The sequence below is a fragment of the Theobroma cacao genome, chromosome 2, assembly GCF_000208745.1.
Source record: "Theobroma cacao cultivar B97-61/B2 chromosome 2, Criollo_cocoa_genome_V2, whole genome shotgun sequence".
NCBI classification, from domain to species: Eukaryota; Viridiplantae; Streptophyta; class Magnoliopsida; order Malvales; family Malvaceae; genus Theobroma; species Theobroma cacao.
The window spans coordinates 3,579,996-3,606,926 of record NC_030851.1 but is presented as its reverse complement, the minus strand read 5'-3'; the positions used below and the strand labels follow the sequence as shown (position 1 = coordinate 3,606,926).

Below are 26,931 nucleotides of genomic sequence, written 5' to 3'. Positions count from 1 at the left end.
AAAAAGGGTTTTCCTTGGTATTTTAGAATAGCTCTCATGATTTTGAAGTTTTAAACTTTTGTTAGTATGTGAGAAGGATGTATAAATCCTTATGAATGTGTGAACATATACTTTTAGCAAAATGTTTTTACTTTGAATAAGTGGATACATTAAGAAATTTAACTTGGAATAAATTGTTTCTTGGGTATATGTTAAGATGTTCGTTTCTTAAACTACAGATTAAGTTGTGGGTGTGGGGTGTGACAGATAGAACAAGAATCATCTTTTCCTCTAGTATTTCATTCCTTCTTTTCTTTTTTTGTTTTCATCTTTTTCTCTCTAGAAAATAGTATCTGTGCATATCATTCATTTCATGGGACATCCTACTGTCATAAATTAGTTCAATGATGCCAAAGTTCATCAGTTTTTAAATAAAACCCCACATTTCATGTAGTCCTCCTAACATGCTGATACTTAAACAATTACTTTAGGTACTAAAACCCCTTAAGGAAATTACAGTCAAGCGTACAATGCATTATATAATTAGTGCTCCTAAACCTTAAAAGATGAATGGGATGATAGCAAATTGAGTTCTTGGGTAATTTAACCAATTTTCAAAGTTGTGAAGATATCACTTATGCGTTTCAGCTGCTGCAAACCCCAGATATGCCACCTGCAGTAAGTTTTTTTTTTTTTGAAAATCAAGAGATAACTTCCATTAATCAATGAGGAATTAAAAGGTTCCCCAAATAAGAACAAAAGCAACGTCCAGAAGGCTGAAAAAGGATGGTATGCCCTTGAACAAAAACTAGCATATCTTCCAGAAACACCACGAAGGGCCACCTGCAGTAAGTAGATGGAGTAAGAGAGATCTTACAATCCCAGCCAAATAGTGTGGAGATGAAACAGTTACCAACCAATCTGCGGTAGGAATTACAGTCATCAATTTTGTTCAGCATGTGCCCACGCCCCACGGTGAGTCCTATTGAAGATTTGAACATGTCAGCTAACGGGAAGGTGAGAGAAGCAGAGGAGCATCAAAATGACCCTTTGCGCAAACAATCATAATTCAGTTGCCATCTGCCTAAACCTGGTCAACCAGCAAAGTTCTAATTCCATCCCCTATCCGAATACATGGAACTATAATAGATACATAAACATGGGCTTCCGCAACGCCTTTGCGATAACAACACATCAAGTTTGGTGACTTACTAGGATTGCATGACAAAGGCATTGAAATATAGCACTACCAATCTACTGTCGCCATCCAAGCTTCATAAAGATGATTTACAGATTCCCACCAATCAATTTCAATGGCTGTAATCTTATTCTTTCCTTTAATGATGAATTTGGACACCAGGGTCCAGAGTAAATTTAAACACCACCGGCGCACAATTGCAGCAGAGTGACAGTGGTGCTGCTATGCAGTAACTAAACATGGAAGAATGGTTTGAGATTTGAGCTTCCATTAACATAAGTAGGAAAACGATTCGCCAGACCCTGTATTGCTCAACTAGTGTCGAATGAGATTCATGCAAAGAAAAGATATGTGAACCCCCTGTCAAGTGGCTATGGCTAGCAAGATGTGAAAAATGAGATGGGTTAGAATTCATTGGAGCCATTGCGTATGCATATAGCCATGCTGTGAGGAGCAGCGTCCAGATGGAAGCCATCACGTAGAAATGGGAGAAGAATCTCCGAGGAACAATTTTGGATTTGCAGTGAAGGAAAGTTCAGTATTGTGTCAAAGCAGATTCGAAAACCCGAATCTATTCTGATTCATTAATTTCACTGCAAGCTACAGATAGCTCAAGCTCAGAGTAAGCTTGAGTCTTGACAAAACTATGGCGGAAACAATGGTCTAATTAAACAGAAATACCAAAACGCAAATCGTACAAGGCTGCAACAATTCATTGCCAAACATACTGAAATAATGGTACTAATTTAAAAGAATTAGAGACAATGGTACTCAGTTTCCAAATTTGGCAAACTGGCTTAAATTTCAGCTTCCCGTCTCTCCGGATCGGAGCCTGAAATCAACATTCACTCAAGTTGCTAACATGATAAAGGAAAAAATTTGCACTTAGTTTAAAAGACATTGAAACCCAAAAAGGTATAGCTTCGCTTTCCTTTTTCCTCAAGAAAACAATGGATCTAAACGAAGACATAGACAACTTTGCATCAAAGAATCAAAAAACACTCACAAAAGAAGATGGTTGCCTGATCTTCCCTCTTTGTGCAAACCCCAAAATAAGTTCATGAAATGAACTCAGCTTGGAACTGGGTATTGAAGCTGAGATAATAGGCAGAACCACTGCAACCCAAGTGGCTCTCAGCCATGCAACAAGCCCAACCACCATTTTTCACCAAAAAAGAAACCCCAGATCAAAAGCAAGATGTAATAGTTTTTCTTGTTTGATATAAAAAAAACGCTGGATGATAGATGAGTTTAACCGAGTTTTAAAGAATTTCTGAACTTTGAAACATTGTTAATGAGGAGAACTGATAGCCTCTGACTCGTGAATAAAAGCAGTGTCAGCATCGAGTCGTAAAGAGTAAAGACTTGCTATGTCTGCTATTCTGCCTTGGGCGCTTTGCGCTTGCCCGGATCAGAAACGGTATTGTTTTCGTACAACAAGCTTGAATACTCCCACAGTATACTTTTTCAACAAGAGTGTAACCAACTTGGCCATAACTAGCCATGACATACAGACTTCGATTGTAGGACTTCCTTCTGGCATAGCATTCATTCAATCATGCTTTCATGGCATGGTGAAAACAATTTATTTCAAGTGATCCATTTACTGAAAATAACACTTCAACATTATACCATTATCATTCATTCAGTGATGCTAAAACATCATCAGTTTATGCTCACATACATCCGAGCATGCCTCCTAACATCCTGAAACTTGCAACTTAGTTACTCAACCACCACATGAAATCACAGCCAGCGCACAATATTAAAAATTAGTACAAGGGGTTATAAACATTAGTAGAGGAATGGTATAATAGCAAATCGATTTCTTGGGTAATTTTCAAATTTGCAAAGGTACCACTTATGCGTTTCGGCTGCTGCAAACCCCAAATTTGCCACCTGCCAGAACTCAATACAACATTTCAGTTCATGTGTACAGTACAGAAACGATGGGAGATTTTATTGTGCTAGAGAAAAAAAAATACCACAAATACAAAAAGTAGCCAAACGGTCAGATCTCCTCCTCCACTAGCAACCACCATACCAGCATATATGACCTTCATCATTAGTGATAAGTAAACAAAAACAATGCAGTCATTAGAAATACAGGCTGATAAGATTTTCTCTATATCACTAAGAAATCACTAAAATGGCCAGTAAGCAGAAAGGATAGATGGAGAAAGAGAGAGATCTTACAATCTCAGCTAAATAGTGTGGAGATGAAACAATTTCAAACCAATCTCCAGTAGGAATTACGTAGTCATCAACTTGTTCAGCATGTGCTTGCACTGAACCCTAATGAAGATTCAACCCAGTCAGCTAATGGGAAGGTAAGAGAAGCAGAGGAACTTCAAAATGACCCTTTAAGCAAACAATCAATTCAATTGGCCCTCCCTAAACCTCTTCAATCAACAAAGTACCAATTCCATCCCCTATCCAAATACATGGAATTTTAATGGATACATAAACATGGGCTTCCGCAGCACCTTGTGGAAATAATATCAAAACTTCTTGTTTTAAATAGAACTGTAAACAAGTGCGATTTGTTTTGTTCTGGCATCTGTTAAATTGTTATTTTCATTGCATAGATAACTTTGAAACAACAACAAATCAAGTCCATGAAACAGTGTTACTTACTAGACTTGCATGACAACGGCACTGATGAATCCAACCCCAAAGAAATATAGCACTACCAATCCACTGGCTCCATCCAAGCTTCATGAGAGGATTTACAGATCCACACCAATCAATTTCAATAGCTGGCATCTGATTCTTTCCTTTAACAATGAATTCGGCCACCAGGCTCAGAGTAAAGTTAAACACCTTAGGCGCTAGAGTGCAGCAAAGTGACAGTGGTGCTGCTATGTAGTAACTAACCATGGAAGAATTGTTTGGGAAGGAAAAAAACAACAGATCATTATCTAAAGCGTTCTCATTACGTAAATAAAAGTCAAAAGGAGCAGCATTAATATTTTGACACTTTATTTAGTATATTAAAGATGAATATAGATGTATACATTCACAAATGAAAAGAAAATAGCCATCAAACGTTTTCAAGCAGCAACAAAGTCTAACCTAGTTATTTAGAAGAGAGCCATATACTGGAAGATGTTTAAGAAACTCACAACAAGCCAGTTAGATAGCCAAATATGTGCATTCGAGCTGAGGGGCTATAGTTAGATACATTAAATGTCTCAAAAAGGCGTCTCAAGACTTGAGCTTCCATTAACAAAAGCAGAAGCACAATTCGCCAGATGCTGTATCTGTGCTCAAGTGCTGTCAAATGAGATTTATGAAATGACAAGATATGCGAACCTCCTGTCAAGTGGCTAGCAAGATGTAAAATATGAAATGACTCGGAGGTCAGTGGTGCCATCGTATACGCATACAACCATGTTGTAAGGAGTAAAATGGTTGTCCACACAACAGCCACCATGTAGACATGAGAGAAGAATCTATGAGGAACAGTGAATTTCTGCAATCCAAGGGTAAAACAGAGTAAGTTAGTTAGTCAGGTCAAATAGTATCAATAAGAAAAGATGCCCCTGCAATCCCGAAGAGAAGAATATTATGAAAGAGAAAATGACAAAAGAGGAGTAATTGAACAGTTTCTATGCTAAACTTCTGAAAAATGCTGCTTAATGATAACTGCAACATGCAGTTACATAAAGCACAATAGGAAAGGCACATTTTCATTCAAGCCAAATAACATTCTGGACTTGCATTGGAGGAAAGTTCAGTTGCATGAGATACTTGTCAAAGCAGATTTGAAACCCCATGTGTATCCATTAACCTCGTGGTAAATTACAGTCAGCCTCAGCCCATTCTGAGTAATTTTTAAAAAACTATAGTGGAACCACGTAAGAAGCAGAACTACTCTTGATCACCTTTTAAACGAGAGCAAGGGTAAACCAACTTATTCATTTGCTAGGTAGCTGAACATTTTCAGTGCAAGAAAATGATGGTCTCATTCAACAGAAATATAAGAGTAAAATCCTACAACAACTGTATTCATTTACAGAATTACCAAACCTTCACTCAAAACAGTAACATGAAAAGAGAAACATCAATCATCAATATTTCTCAACTTGTAATAACAGTAGTTAACACTTTAACTGAACCCACCATAACTGCAGTAGTTAATTTCCTGAACCTCACATTAACTGAAAAAGAACACTCATCATAGAACACACACAATTCAGATAATGCATAACTGGCTTTCCTCTTTTCCAGATAAGAAATTATGAATTTAAACAAACAAAAAAAACACATAGACAATGGCAAAGACAGAAGTTTTCAAATTAAAAAACTCACACAAGAACATGGTTGCATGGTTTTCCCTCTCTTTGCAAACTTCGAAACAAGTTGATGGAATGAACTCAGCTTAGAACTGGGTATTGGAGCTATAACAATGGGCAGAGTAACTGCAATCCAAGCGGCTCTCAGCAATGTAACAAGACCAAGCTCCATTTTTTGCTAAAAACCCAGGACAAAAAAAAAAGCTTTAAGAGATGAAACAAGAAAACGACAATGTCATCGATGAAGAGAAGTGAAATATGAATGAAAAAAGCGCGGCTGTGTAAAGCGTTTGAGACGTGAAGTGAAAGAGATTCAAGACGTGCTAGAGTGTGCCAAAACGTCTTGAATCTAGCAGGAGGAATGGCGAAAACGCTACGTTTAGGACAAACTAGATTCCTCCTGCTTTAATTCTTTTTCTTTATTAATTGTACATTAGTAAAGAAGGAGAGAGTGAAAAGAAATGGCGAAAACGACTACGTTTTTGTCCTTCGACTGGCTAGTGCGAGAACGCCGTCGTTTATGGCGGGAAGAGAAAAAAAAATTATATCAACACTTTCGACAATCATTTTATTTCGTCTCTGGCGATCGAACTCCCCTTTGGTTTCCGTTTTCAGACCGAAATTTCAGGCATCTTCGAATCATTGCTCCATTACTCAGTAAAAGAACAAAAAAAGTAAGTTTTTTTTTTCTAATTTTCCATTGTTTTTGTTGAAGATCTCCCAATTTCTTTGTATATCTTTATGTGTCGAGCATTTTTTAGGTTTATGCTCAGTGTTTCATTTTATCTACAAAAAGGAAGACTTTCGATGATGGTCAAAAGCCCTAACTTTACTGAAAATTGGAAATCACCTGAGTCGAACATTTTCTTTTTTTTCCTTTTTCTGTAACATTTTCTCTTTCACTTACCTCTTTTTATTGTTTATATCTACAGCTTATTAATTAGTCCAAGGTTCGTTTTAGCTAAATATTTTAAGTTTTTTTTTCGATTTTATGCTTGTTAATCAACTCGGCTTAAGGAATGTGCTTAATTAGGGCTTGCTTTCATACATGCTTATATGTTGGACTCAAGTTTTTTTTTTTTTTAAAAAAAAAAATTTGTTGAATTACTTTTGAAGTGTATGAGGCTGATCTGTTAATAGAAAGAAGAAAGAAAGATAAAGACAGAACCTTTCTTCTTTGTTTTTCATTGCAATAAGTTTGGGAAATTAGGAATTTGCGTTGTTCATTGCATGGGGATAGTAAATATTCGACAAGAATTATCTGGGATTTTTCAAGATTTTTCTTTTAAAGTTTGTGTGCCTATCATTTGATTTATTCTGGAATTTAGGTTATGTGCTAAAAGAGATACCTCTGAAACTTAAAATGATTTGCAACTGAATTAAATTTGAGTTCAAATTCGCATAAATTGTGACAGGGTTTGCAGTTATAACTTTCATGAAGCTTATGGGATTTTTCAGTGCCTATATTTGATGTTTTTCCTTATTTGTGAACTAACCAACATAAGAGTTAGTAAGTAGTAGAAAGTTGCTTGACTGTATTCATAGTAGATACCTGCTTACCATTTTTTGCAGCCTGGATGTTCGTCAACCACTGGATGTCGTTGTGCCGTCTTAGGCTGCTTGCCTTTTTATTAACTACTTAGCATGCATTGAGTACTTTACGATGAAGATTCCATTGTCCCATTTGTTACAAGTATTTTCTTAATAGGCTTAATTAGTTGTAACTCTTATATGCTTGAGGCTCCTGGGCTTGAGTGTTTGTTTTTTATCAGTAAATTTAAGCGTTCTTTTCAAAATATGCCTGCCCTTTACTTAGAGTCGCTTTTTTTTTTTTTTTGAAGAGTGATGCCTTTACAATTTAAACTTCTAACTGAGCACCTGTTCTCAGTGTGGCTTTTTGCCTGGATTTCAAAGTATTTGGAGAAGAGGTGTTAATTGAATTAGGAAGATCTGAATATTGTATAAAATTGCTTTGGTATTGACTTTGATATATTGAAGATATTTAGTTATCAAAAAAGTTATTCTATGTTCACTAATAAGTTTGTACTCTTGTCAGGGAGATACCTTATTTCACTGGGTGTTGGTGATATGACCATAAAAACGAAGTTTTACGTTTTCGTTGTCCCTTTTTGGTTCTGGTCTTGTGATTGTAACATGTACAGCTTCTCTTTGACAGCTAAAAGTTTATACTTTCTGTCTGATTTTTGGTTATTTTCTTTGTTATTTGTCATAGTTGTTTATTTTTCCTTCTCTGAATTGCCGACTTTTGGAATAGTGGATTGTTTAGTTTACTCTCTATTGCCATGTGGTTGCACATTTCTGGTGGTCTAGTCTTTTACTTTCTAAGATTTGGAGGGGAATTCTCTATACCTCATTGCTAGTTGCTTTGCAAATTACTTGAAATTGAACCTTGGACTTTTCATTGTATAAACAGATAGCATGCTGTACATGCCTGAAACTCGTTGACTTTTGTGTTCACATTAACGTTTGAGGAGTGGGTTGGCTTGTGAACAGATTTTAGTTCAATTAAAAAAGAGTTGGTATTAGATGGATGGTGCTGGGCAACAAGAAAGTGGGAGATATAAGCTGGATTACTACAAAGGGGCACACACTCCGGTAAGAAGAAAGCTAACAATTCTCCACTGAACCACGTTGCTTTAGTTCTTATGTAATAGTTCAATAGTTGATTTAGCTAAGTAGGATGCAAATGATACATGCAGTGGAACATGATGCCACAACATCACATGAAGGAACAAAACAACGCCTTGGTCATGAATAAGAAAATCATGTCCATACTCGCTGAGAGGGATGCTGCTATTCGAGAACGGAACATTGCGATTTCTGAGAAGAAGGAAGCCCTGGCTGCTAGAGATGAGGCCCTCCAGCAGCGGGACAAAGCACTTGCTGAGCGGGATAGTGCCTTAATGGATAGAGATAATGCTTTAGCTGTGTTACAGTATCGTGAAAATGCCATGAACTTCCCTTTGGGTAGTGGTATTCAGCGTGGAGGAAAACGCATGCACCCCACGTACCATTCAACTGATGTGGGTGAAACTCTCAACAGTGAAATGCATGTTACTGATGCCCTCCCAGTATCTACCATTGCTTGTGAAGAAGGCAAGTCTCGCCCTGTAAAGCGGACAAAGGAGAATAAAGCTGTTTCCTCAAAGTCAGCACGAAAGGTGAAGAAAGTGGCTGAGGATTTAAACAGGCAAGCTGGTACTGAGGTGAAGAAGTGTAAATCTGAGTGGAATGGTCAGGATATTGGGTTGAACATGGTTAACTTTGATGAAACCACAATGCCTGTACCAGTTTGCTCCTGCACAGGAGTTCCCCGACAGTGCTACAAGTGGGGAAATGGTGGGTGGCAGTCGTCTTGTTGCACCACCACCATGTCATCATACCCATTGCCACAGATGCCAAACAAGCGCCATGCCCGAGTGGGTGGCCGGAAGATGAGTGGTAGTGTCTTCACAAAGTTGCTTAGTCGGCTGGCTGCTGAAGGCCAAGATCTTTCAAGACCATTGGATCTCAAGAACTACTGGGCTAGACATGGGACAAATCGTTATATCACCATCAAGTAGCTTGTGGACAAACTCGTACATGGAGTATGTTTCTGCCTCAGAGCCTCTCATTCTGGTGCAGTCTACCACAAAGATTCGATGGAACTAGAATTGAATTGCATGAAAAGGTATGGAGCTTTTTGATGGAAGGATGTTTCCTTTGCTCCATTAATGTAGGTTTTTGTAATTCCTAAAATATTAATCTCCGGTTTACTGGAGTTTACTCATGTGGCAGTCTAGATGGCCGGAACAAAGTGGTTCTTTATTTTCAGTGAATTCTCATATTCCATTTGGTAATCTTAACAATCCTAATACCCTTCAGCCATGCCAGAAAGGATAATTTCATCCTTGCATACAGACCCAGGAGCTCCATTGCCATTTCTTTTGTGCATTACGGGTTGAATGGATTAACCTTTGGAAAATGCTTTAGATTATGAACACATTTGATGAGATTCCCACGCATTATAACAAAACTATTGTAAATTCTCCTTGATTCCAATGCTAGGGTTATTGTGCTGGTTGACTTGAGGGCATGGTACATGTTGATGCTGGTCTTTCGTTTATCAGGATAATGGTAGATGAATTAAACAAGGGGGTGCCTTTATGTTCGGCTCAAGAAGCATCAGATTTGACGAGGAGACAGCGGCGCTACTACCGGGGCCCAACCGAAACTACCATGTAACATAACATGACTGCTGAAGAATATTAGTCCAAATATAAGGAGCATATTTTATTTCATCTAGTGTATAGTTTCTATTGAATTATAGATTCTTGGATTGGAAATAAATTACAAGCCAGCACATTGTTGCTAACGTTCACACACATGGATATTTTAGCAGTATACTTTTAATAATTTAATCTCAAAACAACTATATTAATGTTATACGTCGATCACGGTACTCGCCATTGTTTTCAAAGTACTGAAATTATGTTTCCACGTTAGCATTAATTTGATCAATTATTTAAGAGTTATATTATACGTTGAAGTGGGGCACAGCCTCAACCAATTGCCCGTGCGGACATTGACGGCGTCACATGGCAGTCCAAAATTGCTGCAGCCTCCCAAGTCCAGAGTCGATGTGTTTCCATCAGTCGTGGGGCTTCTGGCAGATATCGATTTGGGGGGTTTTTCCCCCCTTTCGCCATCTTGCTTAGCCTATAAACGACACTAACTAAGTTTAATTAGGATATAATTCTATATTTCTAAACATGTTTCGAGATTACAAAATGGAGATTTGGAATGTTTGGTAATGGAAATATAAATCTTGTGATTAGCATCCAAGTGCTAGGAAACAAAAGAGCATTCACTCGATGCCGACAAATATAAGCACTTGGTTGGTACTGAGAGTCCTGCATTTGTGCATCGGGAGATCAATGCTGACCCACAATTTTTTGAAGGGCAAAATCTCCCAAAGATTTGTTCCTTCCAAGTTCCAACACGAGAAAGTTTGTACCCACTTGTGGTAGGGTTCCGAGCAAGAAGCAAAAAGAAAAACGACGTCGTTTATCACACGGCGTTGTCGTCTTCCCAGGCCACATCCATGACAAAACGGCCTCTCCCTATCACATTGTTAATGGGTTTGCCTAATTTCTAAAGTGGGCCCAACCCAAGAAGTGGGCCGTAATTTCACTTTTTTCGTTTTATGATTGACAACAGCTTAAAATTGGAGTGGATAAGCTTACCACACCCCTCCTTCTCCCTATACGCACCCAAAACGCTCCACGTGTCCTGAAAAAGCGATTGTCACGTATTTATTAACACGTGTTACTATCGTGGTCCCCCCCTTCGATGATCCGGTCAAACTTGAAGATATCATCAACGTCATAGATCGTTCCACGTGTCAAACATGACGGATCTGTCGGGGAAGTATGGATCAGGGGCCGCCGATGCAACTGTTTAACATTTTTTAAGCAAAAAACAAATGCTATTATCTTACAAATCGAGTTCAATAATTTAAATTTCAAAAATTATAATTCGAAAAATTAATCAATAATTATAATTACTAAAATTTTATATATAAATTAATGGTGAAATTTAAAAATCTCATTTATTGATATATAAAATAATAAATGTTTTTGTTATAAAAGTGAACTTTTTTTTTTGAAAGTTTATTATAAAAGTGAACTAAATTCATGCACTATGGTATGTGGAACATAATTGGACCCCCAATTTTTTGGACTCATGTCTTAATTATTGTGACTCATTATGACTATTTGGATTTCATGAATAGGGAAGGATGAAGATAGAAAATATGGGAAAAGGGTTGGATTTTTTTTTATTTATTTTTTGTCGTCAATAATTTTTCTTTTATCACATGTGAAGTTGTTTTCTATTTAGTAGAAGTCAACTCGACCTTGTTGTAAAATTCATAGAGAAAATAAAACTATTAACATTTGAATGAATATATATTTGACAGTAGTTCATATTTGTACATGTCACGATCATGTACATTGACTTTTAGGCCACACTGCATTACCCCCTAATTTAGTCATTAACCTTTTTTTTTTTAATTATGTCAAGGAGAATTTAGATTATTCGTTTTGTTAGCTATAAGTAAATATTTATTTTTTGTATAATAATGAAGTAATTTATACAAGATTTTACTCTCCCTTTTTTAAATTTGACTTAAAATTATACATCTTTTAATTGTACTATTAAAGATATTTTTAATAGTACTCTTCGTATTTTTTTTACAATGTTTTTGTAAATTTGATTGCATTATATAAAATTTTAACAATATTATGAATAAGATATAATTATAAAAATTACATATACTAATAAAAATTACACTTTTGATATTAGTATTAAATGTGAAAAAAATATGATTAAAAGTATAAATAGTTTTAATTTTTAAAATTTAATTACATAAAAAATATGTTACTTAAAGTGTATAATTAAAATCAAAATTTATTATAATGTTAGTGAAAATATATTTGTGTTTGTAAGTTTTTAAGTTAGAGTAAATGCTTAGTCGGGGGGAATGGAATAGCCATTCCTCTCCTATTTTCATTATTGAGATAAAGTTACATTTGATTCAATTGAATGGTTATTTTTCAGAATAACCATTCAAATATAAACTTGAATAGTCATTATCAAGGTCCCCTTTGTAATAGCTATTTCAAATTGTTAAGAATAAGAAAATAAGTTGATTAGATAAATATACCATTTTATAATTTTAAAAAATTATCTTATAAAAAAATTCTAAACCCATTTTTTTCTCTCTCTTCCTCACTCCTTCTCTCTCTAAAGCACAACAGACACAAAATTTTTTACTTCATTTTCAAAAAAAGAGAAATGAAAATATTTAAATATTATTTAATATATTAATATTATTTCACTATAATAAATATTATAAAAATATTACTTAATATTATTATTTAAATATAATAAATGTAATAAAGAATATATTTTATCTTTTAATATTAAATATTATTTAATTAGAATGAAAAATTTAATTATCTTTTAATACAAAATATTATTAAATTATAATAAAAGTTATTTTGATGTTATTACTCAGAATATTTTTATCTTTTAACAAAATAAATTCTTTAATTTTAATAAAAAGTATTTATTTCTCATCATAGTTTTTTTTAATTAAAATTTTTTAAAATTTTAATAAAGGGTATTTTTATCATTTACCATTATTCTTTAACCATTTTTAAAATTATTCCTGCTAATCAAATAATAGAATAAGTAATAATAGTAATTTCTATCTTATTCAATTCTCATGAACTAATATAAATAATAGTTATTTTTCTTATATTTTATTTTTTTGAAATGATTATTTTATTTTTATTTTATTATTTATAGTGAACCAAGCATGCCATTACTTAAAAGGACAAGGAAAAGATGAGATAGTTTGGTTGATTGATTGCCATAACATTTGTTTCGGTCACGAAACATTTATAATTTCGAAAAGGTTAAAATGAATTTCTAGAATATTTCAACTTACGAAGCAAGCAATTCTATATTCAACACGAATTCCTTAGTCAAAGGCAAGTAGGCTACTGAAAGAAAATCTAGTATACTTGTGTTCCACGCTTTGCTTTAAAAGTTAGAATTATATGCATTTTATGCAACAGAACTCAAAAAATTAAAAAAAAACTTATAAATTTATTATTTTTAACGTTGATTTGTAATGATTTTTACTGCATTAATTTGTCTGTTATGCTTAATAATATTAAATTTGTATAAATTAATTAGTAAGATAATTGCTTAAGTAATCTTAGTGTGACATCAAAAATTGCCCAACCCACAATGCTACTTCATGGGACCACGTACATAACCTCGGTTTGTAACATGTCGTTTTCCTTACAAAAATCAATCTCGTTCCAAATTCCGGGGGAGGCGGGGGGTTACAGTGAAACTACTGTCGACTGTCGTCTCGAACATCAACCATGTGCATGCTGCCCAAAAAACATAAAAGCTTTGAAGAAGAAATTCAATAATGCAAGCAAAATGGTTGGTCGGTTGGTTAGATTTCCTTGCAGCAAAGCTTGACGAGTGGCAAGAACTAAGGGAAACTACTTACCATTCTAACATTGTTTGTGGGTTAACTTGGTTTCATCCCAACTTGAAGCTAGTTTGAGAGTTTTTCCTTTGATTTTCTTATACACATTGTGTAGTATTAATTATTTTATTTTATATTATATATTTAAAATTTTTGAATAAACGAAATTAACTGTATAGGTGAAATTTGTCACATACACACGGATTATGTGGTAATGCCATGGTTGGGCTTTTGGCAACATTGTGTATTAAAATTTTGGACAATGTACGAATGCAAGATCAGGAGTGCCATGGGAAATTCCAAACTGCTTCTAAAATCTGTCCATATAATTGAATAATAGTGGGACGATGAGATATTATGAGGGCCATTCCGATTTTTTTTCTTTTTTTAATTTTTAAAAAAATTTTCTGAGCCAGTTTCAGTTTATCAAATTATGAGATATTAATTTGTAAGAGAAAAAAAATGTGCAAATAATGGATTATTTTACTTAATCAAACGAAAAGGTGAGATATTCTCTTGGTCTCAACTGCATGGACCTGTCTGCTGGTAACCTAGAACCAGGATCAATGACATGATACATTAAGCATTAAGATAAGGATTGCGGTGGTGGGGTCTATTTCTTCTCTCTTTATGTCAGTCACAGGGTAAAAGGCAGAAGAAGGTGAAAGTTTGGTTGTAACTTTCTCTCGTATAATTTATTATCTTCTGTTTGGTGGTGGGGACTTAGCATTAATTATTACTGATTATATGTTTTCGAGTCAAAAAAAAAAAAGGTTGTCCAATCAAGGAGAATTCTTTAATAATTATTAGAACCTAATAATTAACCATCGTAATTGATTACGATTTTGCGATAAAAAATATAATATTTTAAAAAGTTTTTCAATTATTTTTAAAAAATTAAATTAATTTTTATTTTTTTATTAAATTTAATTATTTTTTATTTTTTATTTTAAATAAATAAATAATGTATTATAATTCACAATTAAATATCTATTATTTTATTATTGATATAATGTTGATGTAAAATATAAAAATGTCATATAAATATAAAATTATGTCACATTAATATAAAATATGATAATAAATAATATTAAATCAAACATTAATTATAAAAGTTTATAAGTTCGAAATAAAATATAAATGCTTGCTTAAATGTAACAAAAAGTATAATTTATTTAAACTTTCTTAAATAATTAAAAAACTTTTTTAAGTATTATATAAAAATACTTGGGAAAAGTATAAGTGAAAATAATATGAAGGAGTGACATTATTGCATCTATAAATTTATATTGTTTATTTATAATATTATTATTTTAAAAATTTGAATCATTTAACACATCTCAAAAAATAAAATTTATATTAACTAATTAAATGTGCAAGTACATAATTTGAGATGATCTGAAATGACAATGATGATGAGGATGAAACCTTTTTCCAGGGTTCATAATATTGTTGGGGATTACTTCTAAGCACATGTAAATTGTAATGCAAGTTCATTGCATATCTTTATCTTATGCACTGAATTTAAAATATTCGACTGGTAATATATTATTTGGCAAGAATACCAACAACAACAACATGTTTCTGTATGCGTTCGAAAGATGCCGAACCGATTGCAGAACGTGCATGCATTGCTTAATATTTGAGTTCCTTGTTGCGTTGGTCAAATAGAAATTAGGCAGCACGATACAGCATTGAGCCTTCTTCTTCAAGTTAAAATACGACCTTGGGACTATAAGAAATCCCTTATCCATAAGACAAAACAAAAACATGGGGTGGGTGATTTCTTTTATTGTTTGTGTCAAGTACAAGATAAAAATCGAAGAATAAATCTCTGTAATGAGGAAGGTAAGCTGCCATGCCCGGCATTGAAGAAATCTCCATTACCAAGTTTAGTGAAGTCTTATGCAGGAAAATTATTCATGAAGATAGAAAATAAAAAAAAAATAAAAGGTTCATGTAATATGTACAAAAGAAGAAAAAAAAAAAGAGAGAGGTTATTGTAATTGAGTTAGGTGAGTCACACACACATAGTTGCAATGACTAGCAAGAAAGGAAATTGAAAGGCAAACATGATAAACATTTATAAAATAAATAACGGTGTAATTGTTTTAATTAAAATGCAAAATGGTTATCATAAATTGAAAGATGTTAATAAACACTCATAGTTTAATTATTTGATAAGAGTGGTAGTGTTGGGGGGCATTTAAAAAAAAGAAGTTAGGAGAAATTCATTGCTAAATAAGCTGCGGAGACAAAGGTGTCTAATTGTCAAATTGAAGTCGGAATCAAATTGAAATGCAAATCCAAATGCAAATGCAAATGAAATTTATTTTCTTCTTTGCTTAATTTCGCGCGTAGATTACGTGCATGTCATGAAACCCGTGTCCCGTCTCCCTTAGAAGTAGAACCTTTAAAAAAAAAATAAAGAAAAGAAACCCACAAGAGAGAAGGGAAGAGAGGGAGAGGGAGAGGGAGAGGGAGAGAGAGAGAGTATTTCTTTTTTTCCTAGAGGAGAAAGCATTCCTTTTTGTCAAAGTTTCTAGAGCGAGAAAACCAAACCAAAAAAAACTTTTTCTTTTTCTTTTTTTTTTTTAANAAATATATAAATATTATTTTTATTTACTTAAATTTTTTTCTTACAGAGAAACAGAGAGAGAGAGAGAAAGCGCCTGCCGCTAAATTCGGCGGAGATTTTAGAGGTGGTGCCACCTTGCTAACTTGCACCTGCTCTGCCCAACTTGATATTGCCAAAATTGCACCGGACGGCCATTTTTTCCTTTTTGGGTTTCTCTTTGTTTTTGCTTCATTTTTTCCTATGCTTTGACCGTCTAGTGACAAGGTACTTAAAACACTAGTAATATATATATATATTTGCTCTCTTATTCTTCTAAGTAATCTTTAACAGGTTTCTTTACTTGGCTTCCTTTCCCTGTTATTTTGTTGTAAATTTTGCCGATTCTACTTTACTTTTCTGTTCCTACTGTCAAATTTGCTTGCTTTATCTCTCATTTTGCAGATTCTGGTGGGTTTTGATTATGTTATATCGTTGCTCTTCTTGGTTTGAAGTGAGCTAGGTTAAGCTTTGAATCGGCAAGTGTTTTTTTGTTTTTTTTTAGCCTTTTGTGTCAAAGGTGTAATCGTTTTTTTGCATTATTATTGTTGGTAAGAAAAAGGAAGAAAAAATGGGTGATAGTGAAGAAGGTAACACTGATGTGATGCAAAGGATTCAATCTTCATTTGGGACATCATCATCTTCAATTCCTAAACAACCTTTGTCAATGAACCAACTCGAAATACCTCAGTTGAATCCTAATCAAATCAGGGCTGCTAGACATTTCTCTCATTTTGGCCAAAACTTTAATGGTGGTGTTGGTGATGCTGCTAATAAAAGAGTCGGTATCCCTCCTTCACACCCTAACCAGATCCCGCCCATTTCGCCTTATTCACAGATCCCTGTGTCCCGCCAAATGAACCAGCAAATGGGTTCTCAGAGTTTTAGTCCGGGACCTACTCATTCCCGGTCTTTGTCACAGCCTTCTTCATTCTTTTCCCTTGATTCTTTGCCTCCCTTAAGCCCTTCACCGTTTCGTGATTGTTCGTCTGTGGCGGTTCCAGACCAAATTTGTACTGATGTGTCTATGGAAGACAGGGATGCAGCTTCGCATTCTTTGTTGCCACCCTCTCCTTTTTCTAGGGGGAATTCTCCACGGGTTGGAGAGAGTTTGCCCCCTCGAAAGTCCCATAGGCGGTCCAATAGTGATATTCCATTTGGATTTAATACGATAATGCAATCTTCACCACCTCTTATTCCGTTAAGGGGTTCGGGTGGTTTGGAACGATCAGTGTCTGGAAAGGAAAATTCGGGAGTGCCTAAGCCAGCTCAGTTGGTGAAGAAGGAAACTAGTTGGGAGAGAGGTGCTGATGGAAATGCGGAAGGAATGGGTGAGAGGAAATCGGAAGGGGAAGTTGTGGATGATTTGTTTTCTGCTTATATGAATTTGGATAACATTGATGCGTTGAATTCTTCTGGCACTGATGATAAGAACAATGGTACTGAGAATCATGAAGATTTGGATAGCAGAGCAAGTGGAACAAAGACCAATGGAGGTGATAGCAGTGATAATGAAGCGGAAAGCAGTGTGAATGAAAGTGGGAACAGTGCGCTGCGAGGTGGAATGAATTCAACTGACAAGAGGGAAGGGATCAAAAGGAGTGCAGGAGGAGATATTGCTCCAACCGGTAGACACTATAGAAGTGTTTCCATGGATAGTTTTATGGGGAAGTTGAACTTTGGTGATGAGTCTCCAAAATTACCACCTTCACCTGGAACTCGTCCTGGACAACTGTCGCCTAGCAATTCAATTGATGGGAATTCAGCTGCCTTTAGTTTGGAGTTTGGAAATGGTGAGTTCAGTGGGGCTGAACTGAAGAAAATTATGGCAAATGAGAAGCTTGCTGAGATTGCAATGTCTGACCCAAAACGTGCGAAGAGGTATCCTACTGTTCAAGTCTACTGCTTTACTATACATAATACCTTTTTGATCAGACAAAATGATTCCATCTACATTCCACCTAACAAATTCGTTGGTCCTTTTAAGGATTCTTGCAAATCGTCAATCAGCTGCTCGTTCCAAAGAACGGAAGATGCGGTATATTTCAGAGTTGGAGCACAAGGTTCAGACTCTGCAGACTGAAGCTACCACATTGTCTGCTCAGCTAACACTTTTACAGGTGAGGATTTAGAGCACAGAATGTTATAGCAGTATTTTGCTACTTTCCTGTTTCTCATATCTCATCTTCAACTTTAAATATTCAGAGAGATTCTGTTGGGCTTACAAATCAGAACAACGAGTTGAAATTTCGCCTTCAAGCCATGGAGCAACAGGCACAACTCCGTGATGGTATAATCTGATTTTCATTTCATAAATTTTTTGCCTTTTTCCTTTGACAGAAGAAGTATCTAGATTTTTGAATTGTGTGGGATGCTGTTACGGATGACTGATTGGATTTGTTGGCAATTTAGCTCATAGATTAACATGCTTTAAATGAGTAGTTTTCCGATACTTATCTTAGAATATCGCTATTTTCAAGTTATGGGAAAAAATTTAGAAAACCATTGAGAAAGAAAGATGCATAATTTTATGTTTATGCAATGTTGCGAACCTGTATTTAACCTCTAATTGTTACCCCATTACATTTTTTTGGGGTACAAGTTTGTCCGTTGCATTTTCATCACCTTTCCGATCATCCTTGTGTTTTACTACATTAAGGTTAAACCTGAAAGTGCTATTCGGAAAGTTATAGCCATGTGTGATAGTGCGGTTTCACACCTATAATATGCTAAGATTTTAGCTGCTTCATATTGATGTAGCAATGTGGATAAGGTCACTTTTTGAATTGAAGTCATAAATTTGTAGTGTAATGACCATAGCTGGAAGCTTAAAATGCACCCAAAATAGTATCATTGCATTGATTACACAAAACAGCTATCGGATCTGTTTGCAAGCTCTTGAAAGATGGTCAAAATATCATTAACACTCCTTGTCCAATAAATTAAATGTATCATGTCTGTGCCTGCTGTTACAAAGTCTCATACATGGTAAATGCTCAAGCCTGCTGAACTGTATGATAGCTTGTCTCAAAAGTGGAGGTAGTGGTCGGCATGTATGCCTTCCTAATTCATCTTTTTTATAACTCATTTGATTTCTTTGTTCCAAGTTGTCCATCCTAAAACTGCATCTTGTGAAATTTAAAGTTCAAGAGCTTGTCCCTTACTTTATTGTGTTGCATTTGGACAGCTCTAAATGAAGCATTAACTGCAGAGGTCCGGCGATTAAAGCTTGCTACTCAAGAGCTAGGTGGTGATTCTGACCCCTCCAAGGGCATGGTTTCCCAACAGCTTTCTGTTAACCACCAGATGTTCCAGCTACACCAGCAGCAGTCTTCCCAGCTTAACATTTCTCATCAGTTCCAGCAGCAGCAGCTGCCGCCACAGCCCCAACAGCAGAATGGGAACACAACTGCAAAAACTGAGTCGAATCAGTAGCTCGTGACCTTCAGAAGAGTTGAAAAGTCAAGATGCCAGTCCAATCAGTAGCTTGTGAGTCTTGGAAGAGTTGAAAAGTCGTGATGCCTAGTTGACTATGCTATTATTCCGTAATTTCTTCATGCGCATTCATTCATTAGTTTTCCATCTATAACTTCAATGAATTTCATGGTTGTGGTAATTGCAGTTCAACCTGTGTCGGACATCTATCTCGGATCATGGTACGAAGTAATATACAGCTTAAATAATCATATCATTTACAGTTATAGCTTTTAATTATTTATGGTAGATAATCATCTTATTGGAATGTAAAACATTAAGTTGACATGATTTGTTGCCATGATATTAGAAGAGTTGAACTTAACTCTTCAGTCTTTTGTGTCGTTTCAGTAAAGAGTTGGGTATTTCGTTTAACTGTTTGCCCATTGGCTTGTCCAGTTTGATCTATCAATGGATGTTAAATATCTTACCTTACGAGTATCACTTGGGTATATGTGTTTGTGCTATGTAAGTTTTTATTTTTTGCTTCTGACATGGGTGGCTTAAGGATTAAGGTTTCTACCTGTCAAATACTGGTTTCTAAGTTCAATACTGAACCAAATGAAGCAAACCAAGCTTGTGGACTGAGGAACATGAAGCTCGTGTTTCATGCATCCTTGTTTTGTTGTTTTGATATATCAAAAAGATGTAGGGAGATCGTAAATTTGAATACACCTCAGAAAGTTGGCCTTGGAGACATCTATTAATGATTCATTAGGCAGTAACTCGGGAATAAGAAGCAATTATCGTGAACTCTTTTCTTTCCAAATCAGATAGAAATGAAAAATTGAATGGAATCTGGTTTGCATTCTGGTTACGCAAATTCCATAAATGGAACTTGCTTGTGCTTGTTCGGCTAGGAGCATATGGGGGGATTTTCTAGGTCCGGCAAAGATCTTATGACATGCTTCCCACTCAAGTGCAAGAACCATAGTCCGAAAGCCTAGACCAGCGTGAACTTCTTAAGCCTAAAAATTTGAATATATTTTACTTGTACAATAGATTCAACGGATTGTCAGGATGGCCGAGTGGTCTAAGGCGCCAGACTCAAGTTCTGGTCCTCGAAAGAGGGCGTGGGTTCAAATCCCACTTCTGACAACTCTTTTTTTCGTTTTTCCTGCGAGCAATGCTAACGACGTCGTTTGGATAATCCGTCACCACATTGAAACAACGGCACTTCGTCTACGTCGTTTCGATTGCCTCCTTGAACAAAAATCCCACGTACCATAAGCCCTAAGGAGTAGCCACTCCTCGTTACTGGAAACAAAGCTCACTCGCTGTAGTAGACAGGCAGCGAACCGAGTTCGTTTGCCGAGTGAACTCGCCAGCGATGGCCGAGTCGTCAATAGATATTAGTATGGTGACAAATTCGGAGATGGAAGGGGTCCCATCTTCACAGCCGCCATCGAACTCAGACGGAGCTACTCAACAAACACTGGAAGAACTGGTGGGCAGAGCCATTGCTCCAATAAAGCGAGAGTTTTTGCGACCGCCGCCACCCTCTAGAACCACCCAAAATGACGCCGCCTCTGACGCCAATTCCAACGCCAACGCCAAGCAATCTCAGTCTAGCTTAGTCAAGGAAAAGAAATCAAAACGACAACTCAAACGAGAGCGTCGTCAGGTCCCAAAATTTTCAACCTAATTTATTTTCTTATTCTACAAAACTGCATTTTTATTTGCCAGGCAGGAGGATATTTTGTTCTTTGTAGTTATATATAATATGTGATCATTAAAATGTTTTTTGTTGGGTCTTCAGGAACAAAAATCTTCTTTAAATCTTTGTCCTGAGATAGCAAAGACTGGAGATGTTAATGCTTGTCCTTATAAAAATAAATGTCGTTTCAGCCATGACATACAAGCCTTTATGGCTCAGGTATTTTAATACCCTGAATTTAGAATTTTCTCAAATTCGGCTAATTTTTTTTCTTTTTGGAGATTTAATAAGTAGATTTTGTTTTGTTGAATGTAGAAACCGGCTGATTTGGAGGGTGAATGCCCATTTGTAAGAGCAGATGCACCCTGCCCTTATGGTTTAGCGTGCAGGTTTGCGGGCACGCATAAGGATGGTGCTTCGGCCGCTAGTGTAAACGTGTTGAAGAAAAGCTCTGAGGTCAATGGACTAAGCAAAGATGTTCAGAAACTTTTGTGGAAAAACAAAATGCGCTTTACCAAAGCAGATGCTGTAATCAAATCTCTTGGACTTACGGTATGGTGAACCAACAGTTTTATAACTGATTGGCAATTCTTAATATTGTCAATTATTATTGAATAGGCTTTATTTGCTTTTATCTGTAATTATATGCATTTTGCATGTATTTGGCTTAAAATTTCTAATGAAATCCTTGAAACGGCAACTTCCTAGATAAATTAATGTTTTTGGTATTTCCTCATCTTTATCTGTTTGGAGATTTTTACTTCGGGCATTTCCATCACGTTGTATCATCATCATGATTTGTTGTTATTGTCAATGCAATAATTCAGGGGCCCAACTGGAAAATAAAGAAGCTTGTAGATAAGGAGGAAGACAAAGTTGTTTCAAATGGTTCTCATGCTGTTAGTGAAACTGAGTGCAAACTGGTGGCCAATGACTCAGTTGACTGTTCGGAGTGCCCTCCAACATTTTCACCAGCAGATAATGTTGAGGAGGCATGTGCATCTGATGAGCTTAGACCCTCGAAGAAAGCAAAATCTGTAGTTGATGAAAAGTGTTGCTCTGATGAAGTGGAGAATGGTAGTCTTCTTGTGGAGTTTATTCTTTGTTAATACTTAATTTTCACACATTCATGAAGTTTATGACCAAATTATGTAATTCAACAGATGCAACTGTTTTGGAGAAGGATGTTGAAAAAAACTCTACAGAAACTGAATCTGTTCATACAGCCGATGATATACTTGCAGAACCTGATAGGAGCCTCAAGATACACCCTCGTGAAAAGAAGCTTATTGATTTCAGAGAAAAGCTGTATCTTGCTCCTCTAACCACTGTTGGGAATCTTCCTTTCCGTAGGGTTTGCAAAATATTAGGAGCTGATGTGACATGCGGTGAAATGGCAATGTGCACCAATCTTTTGCAGGTATGTATATCACCGCTGCTTACTGATTTGTGTAGCAGGGGCAAACTGATAGTTTATTCTTTCAATAATAGTTAGAATAATATGCTGTGATTTGCAGGTTCAGGACAGCCAGTGGAATAAATTTGAATAATGTTCTTTCTCAGCAAGGAATCCCAAATAAGAAATTAGTGTTATGTCTTGACTTAATTATTAGAATATGCATATCGATTGGGAACTAATGTTAAATTGTTAAACTTCTCTTTCGGTGGTTCTTCTGGTGGCCTTTCTCCTTTTTATTTCTTTTATCATTATTATTATAAAAATGTATTCTATGCTTGATATGTGAGGTTCTCTATGACACTTCTTCTGTGGCAACAGGGTCAAGCTTCAGAATGGGCTCTGCTGAGGCGACATTCATCCGAGGATTTGTTTGGTGTCCAGATATGTGGAGCACATCCAGACACTGTTGCACGTACTGTTGAACTTATAGATAAGGAGTGTACAGTGGACTTCATTGACATTAATATGGGGTGCCCAATTGATATTGTTGTTAATAAGGGTGCTGGATCTTCTCTCCTCACAAAACCATTGCGTATGAAAGGCATCATTGAAGCAGCCTCTGGCACTGTAGATAAACCAATAACTGTTAAGGTACTTGGTGACATTTATATTATTAATTCATTTAAATGCATTCCTATTTCTGTTACATGTGGGCTCAGTTGTTCTTAATATGTTGTTTATCTGATCTTTTTGTCAACCTTTTCTTATCAAGCTTGCTCATCTTTACATGCACGTGTTACAATCATCAGGCATTTTCAGGATATGTAATTATAGTTTTTGTTATGCCAGGTGCGGACAGGTTATTTTGAAGGTAAAAACCGCATTGATTCATTAATTGCAGAAATTGGCAGTTGGGGTGCTACTGCAGTGACAATACATGGTCGCTCACGTCAGCAACGCTACAGTAAACTTGCTGATTGGGATTATATATACCAGTGTGTCCGGAAGGCCCCCAGTATGCTGCAAGTTTTGGGTAATGGGGATATTTTCTCATATTTAGACTGGAAAAATCACAGATCTGACTGCCCTGAGCTCTCAACATGTATGATTGCTCGAGGGGCACTAATTAAGGTGCTGTATTTAGATTTTAACATGTTGAATCTCCTTGACATGATACCTGACAACATTAAATTATTTATCGTGCTTCTGAATTGTGCTTCAGAGAATTCTAGCCTGTTATAACAGCTAATGTGCATTGCAGCCTTGGTTATTTACTGAAATCAAGGAACAGAGGCACTGGGATATCAGTTCGGGGGAGAGGTTGAATATTCTGAAGGATTATGTGCGTTTTGGCCTTGAGCATTGGGGATCTGACCGAAAAGGTATGCAGTATTACTTTACCAGGCATACAATATGCAGAATGAGGTTTATATAATTTAGTTTAAATTCCTTCGATTAGCTTTGTCAAGAATCAACGACAACATTGTGCTGGTATTTTGGTATGGGAAACATTGTTCTTTCTATCTGCTGTGATTGAGTTGATAAATCCAAACATTTTTCTCTCTATTTTAGCCTAAGCTGCTTGATATTAACTTTATGTTTAATTAGTGTCAAACTACCTGTTTAAGTTTTAACATACTGATTGAAGTTGTGAAAGCATCCCGTAAAAATTTTATGATATCTTTCTAATAAGCTTAGAGATGTGAAATATGTTTTGTGTAAAAAGTTTGCAACCATTATTAGTATTCCATTTATACCTGCTAGCTATGAACATATACATTTTTATTGAATAACTATTTTGGTGTAAAGTTGTCTGGAATTGACTGAATTTGCAGGAGTTGAAACAACTAGGCATTTCTTGTTGGAATGGCTTAGCTACACTTGTAGGTATATACCTGTTGGTCTTTTAGATGTCATCCCACAACGGCTGAACTGGCGTCCTCCGTCCTATTATGGACGTGATGACCTTGAGACATTAATGGCCTCTGACTCTGCAGCTGACTGGGTATGCAGCTGCTTCCCATTACCTCGAATAACATCTTGCAGTAACGGTGCTACATGTAATCCTGACTAATTTCTTCTTCACTTGTGCTGTTGTGCAGGTCCGAATATCTGAAATGCTGCTTGGCAAGGTTCCAGATGGCTTCACATTTGCGCCAAAGCACAAATCCAATGCTTATGATCGAGCAGAAAATGGCTAATTTTATGCCATATTTAATTACTGTATTATTAATGAATCTAATAGTCCTCAGGTGCAAATGTTGTGTTTTTCCATTCCCGTGGCTCGTTCAATTGCAGAAGTATAGCCATTGTGAGTGAAGAAATTATTCAGGTGATATCGCAAAGCCTTCAAGTGTGTAATGAAGTTGTTAGTTTAAACTGGTATGTTATATGTGCTTCTAGCTTCTATAATTGAAGGGTGTTCATCTTGCTCCAAATTTTGTACCGTTTAACCTGTATAACATTAAAATATGTAATTGTACGAGATACTATTGATTACAATTTTTCATTTGAATGGTCAAAATAAAGTTGAGATATAGTTTTGAGGGATCTTTTTGCATTCAGACATCTATGATTGATAACTTTGGCTTCTGAATCAAAGTTTATCACGGTAAAATATTCTGTAACATGTTAATGCGAATAAAGGAACGAATACATAATGTGCCCGTTTGTGGCTGGAAGGATATTCATGCTTCACAAGAAACCTTCTTCACTGATTAGGGTTCTCGGCTCTCTCTCTTTTTTGGTGGTCTTGTTTAGGATGGCTTAATGAAAGAATACGTATGATTAATTCTTCACGTCTGTCTGCTACAAATGTAATGTAATACTGCAACACATGGCCATTATTCCTATTGATAAGATTGGATTCGTCCTGCCAGGGTCGGTAGAGATATGCTTTGCAGTTTGCAGCAGTCAGATGATCTGTTGGCTAATTTTTTGGACTTCCTTTTCTCTTCTTGCACCGTGCGGCTTTCTCATTGCAAACCCTCCTAACCCACATTTAGGTGCATACTGGAATAAACCATGAAGCATAAAGTTCCTTAACTTGGTGCTTGTTTCGTTTTCATTGCCGACCCCCCAACACCCATCGACACATACGACCATGGTTACTGTTCCTGAGGATGAAGGAAATAGCCATAACTTAGACTGGTGATCGATCCACGGATAACACTTTCTTAAGGGTTTTCTTCTTCCCAATAAATTAATCGTTCTTTTAAGAAAAAAGGCTCTGAATAGGATGTAACTTCCGAGTTTCAAAGGTCACCAGATTAGCCCCGGGCTCGGGCCTAATAAGTTGATTGAGCTGCTGGGAAAGGGGATTGATGCTGTGTTGAGTCCTCGTGTTTCCCTACTGATTTTCAGTACCACTAGATAGCTCTGATTACTGTTTCTCTTTCCACAGGTATTTTTTATCTCCTTTTACATTATCCTCACGAGAGTTCAAAAGCCCTTATTTCAGTACAATGTGCTGACATCAAATTGGGGTATTCCCACATCTCATTAACAACACATTTGTTTATGAACCTCACTGGGCCATTAGCATTTATTGCTCCTGACGAAATGAGTAACTTGCCACTGACATACCACGCCATTCACCTGCAAATTAGTTCATCTACAGGTTGTAGCAGAATATAAGGCAGATTTCATAGATACAAGTAACACGGTTTCTATTTGCTAGCCAGAAGAAGCCTAAAAAGGCCTCAACACAAAAGTCCTTTGCATGGGCTTCTAACTCATCAGACGAAAGCCACGGAGTTGCAAATTGATCAGATTCACAGCACAAAACAATGATATGATAAAAGATGAGAGCTGTTGACCTACATAAGCAAAATGATTAACCATCCAATTATATTCTCTTCATCTAAAATCAGAAAGAACTACTCTTACTATGGGCAGATTTTAAAGTTAGCAATACACGCACCATTTCCATTGCCTGCAAGCAATATTAACATAAAATAGTTGAAAATGCAGCGAAATTCCATCACTACTTACCATATTAACATACTACAAAGATAGGATAGATATAGTCATCAGTCATCATCCACCCCACCTAACCTTGACAGCATCTGAATCATTAAATAAAGCAGAAACCTTGCAAAGGGTAAGGATGGGATATTCATTGAGATCCCACTTATTACTGCATACCTTCCTCTTCCGGGATAAACCATATCATCGACAGAAGGATATTACTATAACAGCAATAGAATGGAACTTGACTAAAGAAAGTATAAACAAAC

At 36.0% G+C, this 26,931-nt stretch overlaps 4 protein-coding genes, 1 long non-coding RNA gene and 1 other non-coding gene across 7 annotated transcripts; 4 read left to right on the top strand and 2 right to left on the bottom strand.

Annotated features, from left to right (window-relative positions):
• LOC18607677 lies at positions 31-2,613 on the bottom strand. The gene is made up of 3 exons (XR_001926376.1): positions 2,184-2,613; positions 897-2,009; positions 31-822 (listed from the first exon to the last, which is right to left on the bottom strand). It is a non-coding gene; the product is annotated as an uncharacterized LOC18607677 (long non-coding RNA).
• Positions 2,618-5,704, bottom strand: LOC18607676 (polyprenol reductase 2). Its single transcript, XM_007041951.2, has 6 exons — positions 5,492-5,704; positions 4,303-4,652; positions 3,815-4,049; positions 3,374-3,472; positions 3,163-3,234; positions 2,618-3,076 (listed from the first exon to the last, which is right to left on the bottom strand). Exons 1-6 carry the CDS (start codon positions 5,645-5,647, stop codon positions 2,972-2,974), a joined length of 1,017 nt encoding a protein of 338 aa, XP_007042013.2. The 5' UTR covers positions 5,648-5,704; the 3' UTR covers positions 2,618-2,971.
• LOC18607675 (protein BASIC PENTACYSTEINE4) lies at positions 6,035-9,335 on the top strand. The gene is made up of 3 exons (XM_007041947.2): positions 6,035-6,149; positions 7,910-8,091; positions 8,196-9,335. The coding sequence occupies exons 2-3, from the start codon at positions 8,023-8,025 to the stop codon at positions 9,057-9,059; spliced, it is 933 nt and encodes a 310-aa protein (XP_007042009.2). The 5' UTR covers positions 6,035-6,149; positions 7,910-8,022; the 3' UTR covers positions 9,060-9,335.
• On the top strand, positions 16,189-20,072 carry LOC18607674 (transcription factor RF2a). Of its 2 annotated transcripts, XR_001926800.1 has the most exons (6): positions 16,189-16,391; positions 16,569-18,044; positions 18,151-18,283; positions 18,369-18,453; positions 19,351-19,652; positions 19,786-20,072. XR_001926800.1 is itself a non-coding variant. In XM_018116245.1 (5 exons), exons 2-5 carry the CDS (start codon positions 16,735-16,737, stop codon positions 19,596-19,598), a joined length of 1,776 nt encoding a protein of 591 aa, XP_017971734.1. In that variant the 5' UTR covers positions 16,189-16,391; positions 16,569-16,734; the 3' UTR covers positions 19,599-20,072. The 2 variants fall into 2 exon arrangements, 1 of the variants encoding a protein (XP_017971734.1); XM_018116245.1 differs by having other exon boundaries at positions 19,351-20,072.
• Positions 20,652-20,735, top strand: TRNAL-CAA. The gene has a single exon. It is a non-coding gene; the product is annotated as a tRNA-Leu (tRNA).
• LOC18607673 (tRNA-dihydrouridine(47) synthase [NAD(P)(+)]-like) lies at positions 20,846-25,253 on the top strand. The gene is made up of 10 exons (XM_007041940.2): positions 20,846-21,261; positions 21,397-21,513; positions 21,610-21,846; positions 22,122-22,371; positions 22,458-22,714; positions 23,072-23,344; positions 23,543-23,824; positions 23,955-24,075; positions 24,529-24,698; positions 24,796-25,253. Exons 1-10 carry the CDS (start codon positions 20,968-20,970, stop codon positions 24,892-24,894), a joined length of 2,100 nt encoding a protein of 699 aa, XP_007042002.2. The 5' UTR covers positions 20,846-20,967; the 3' UTR covers positions 24,895-25,253.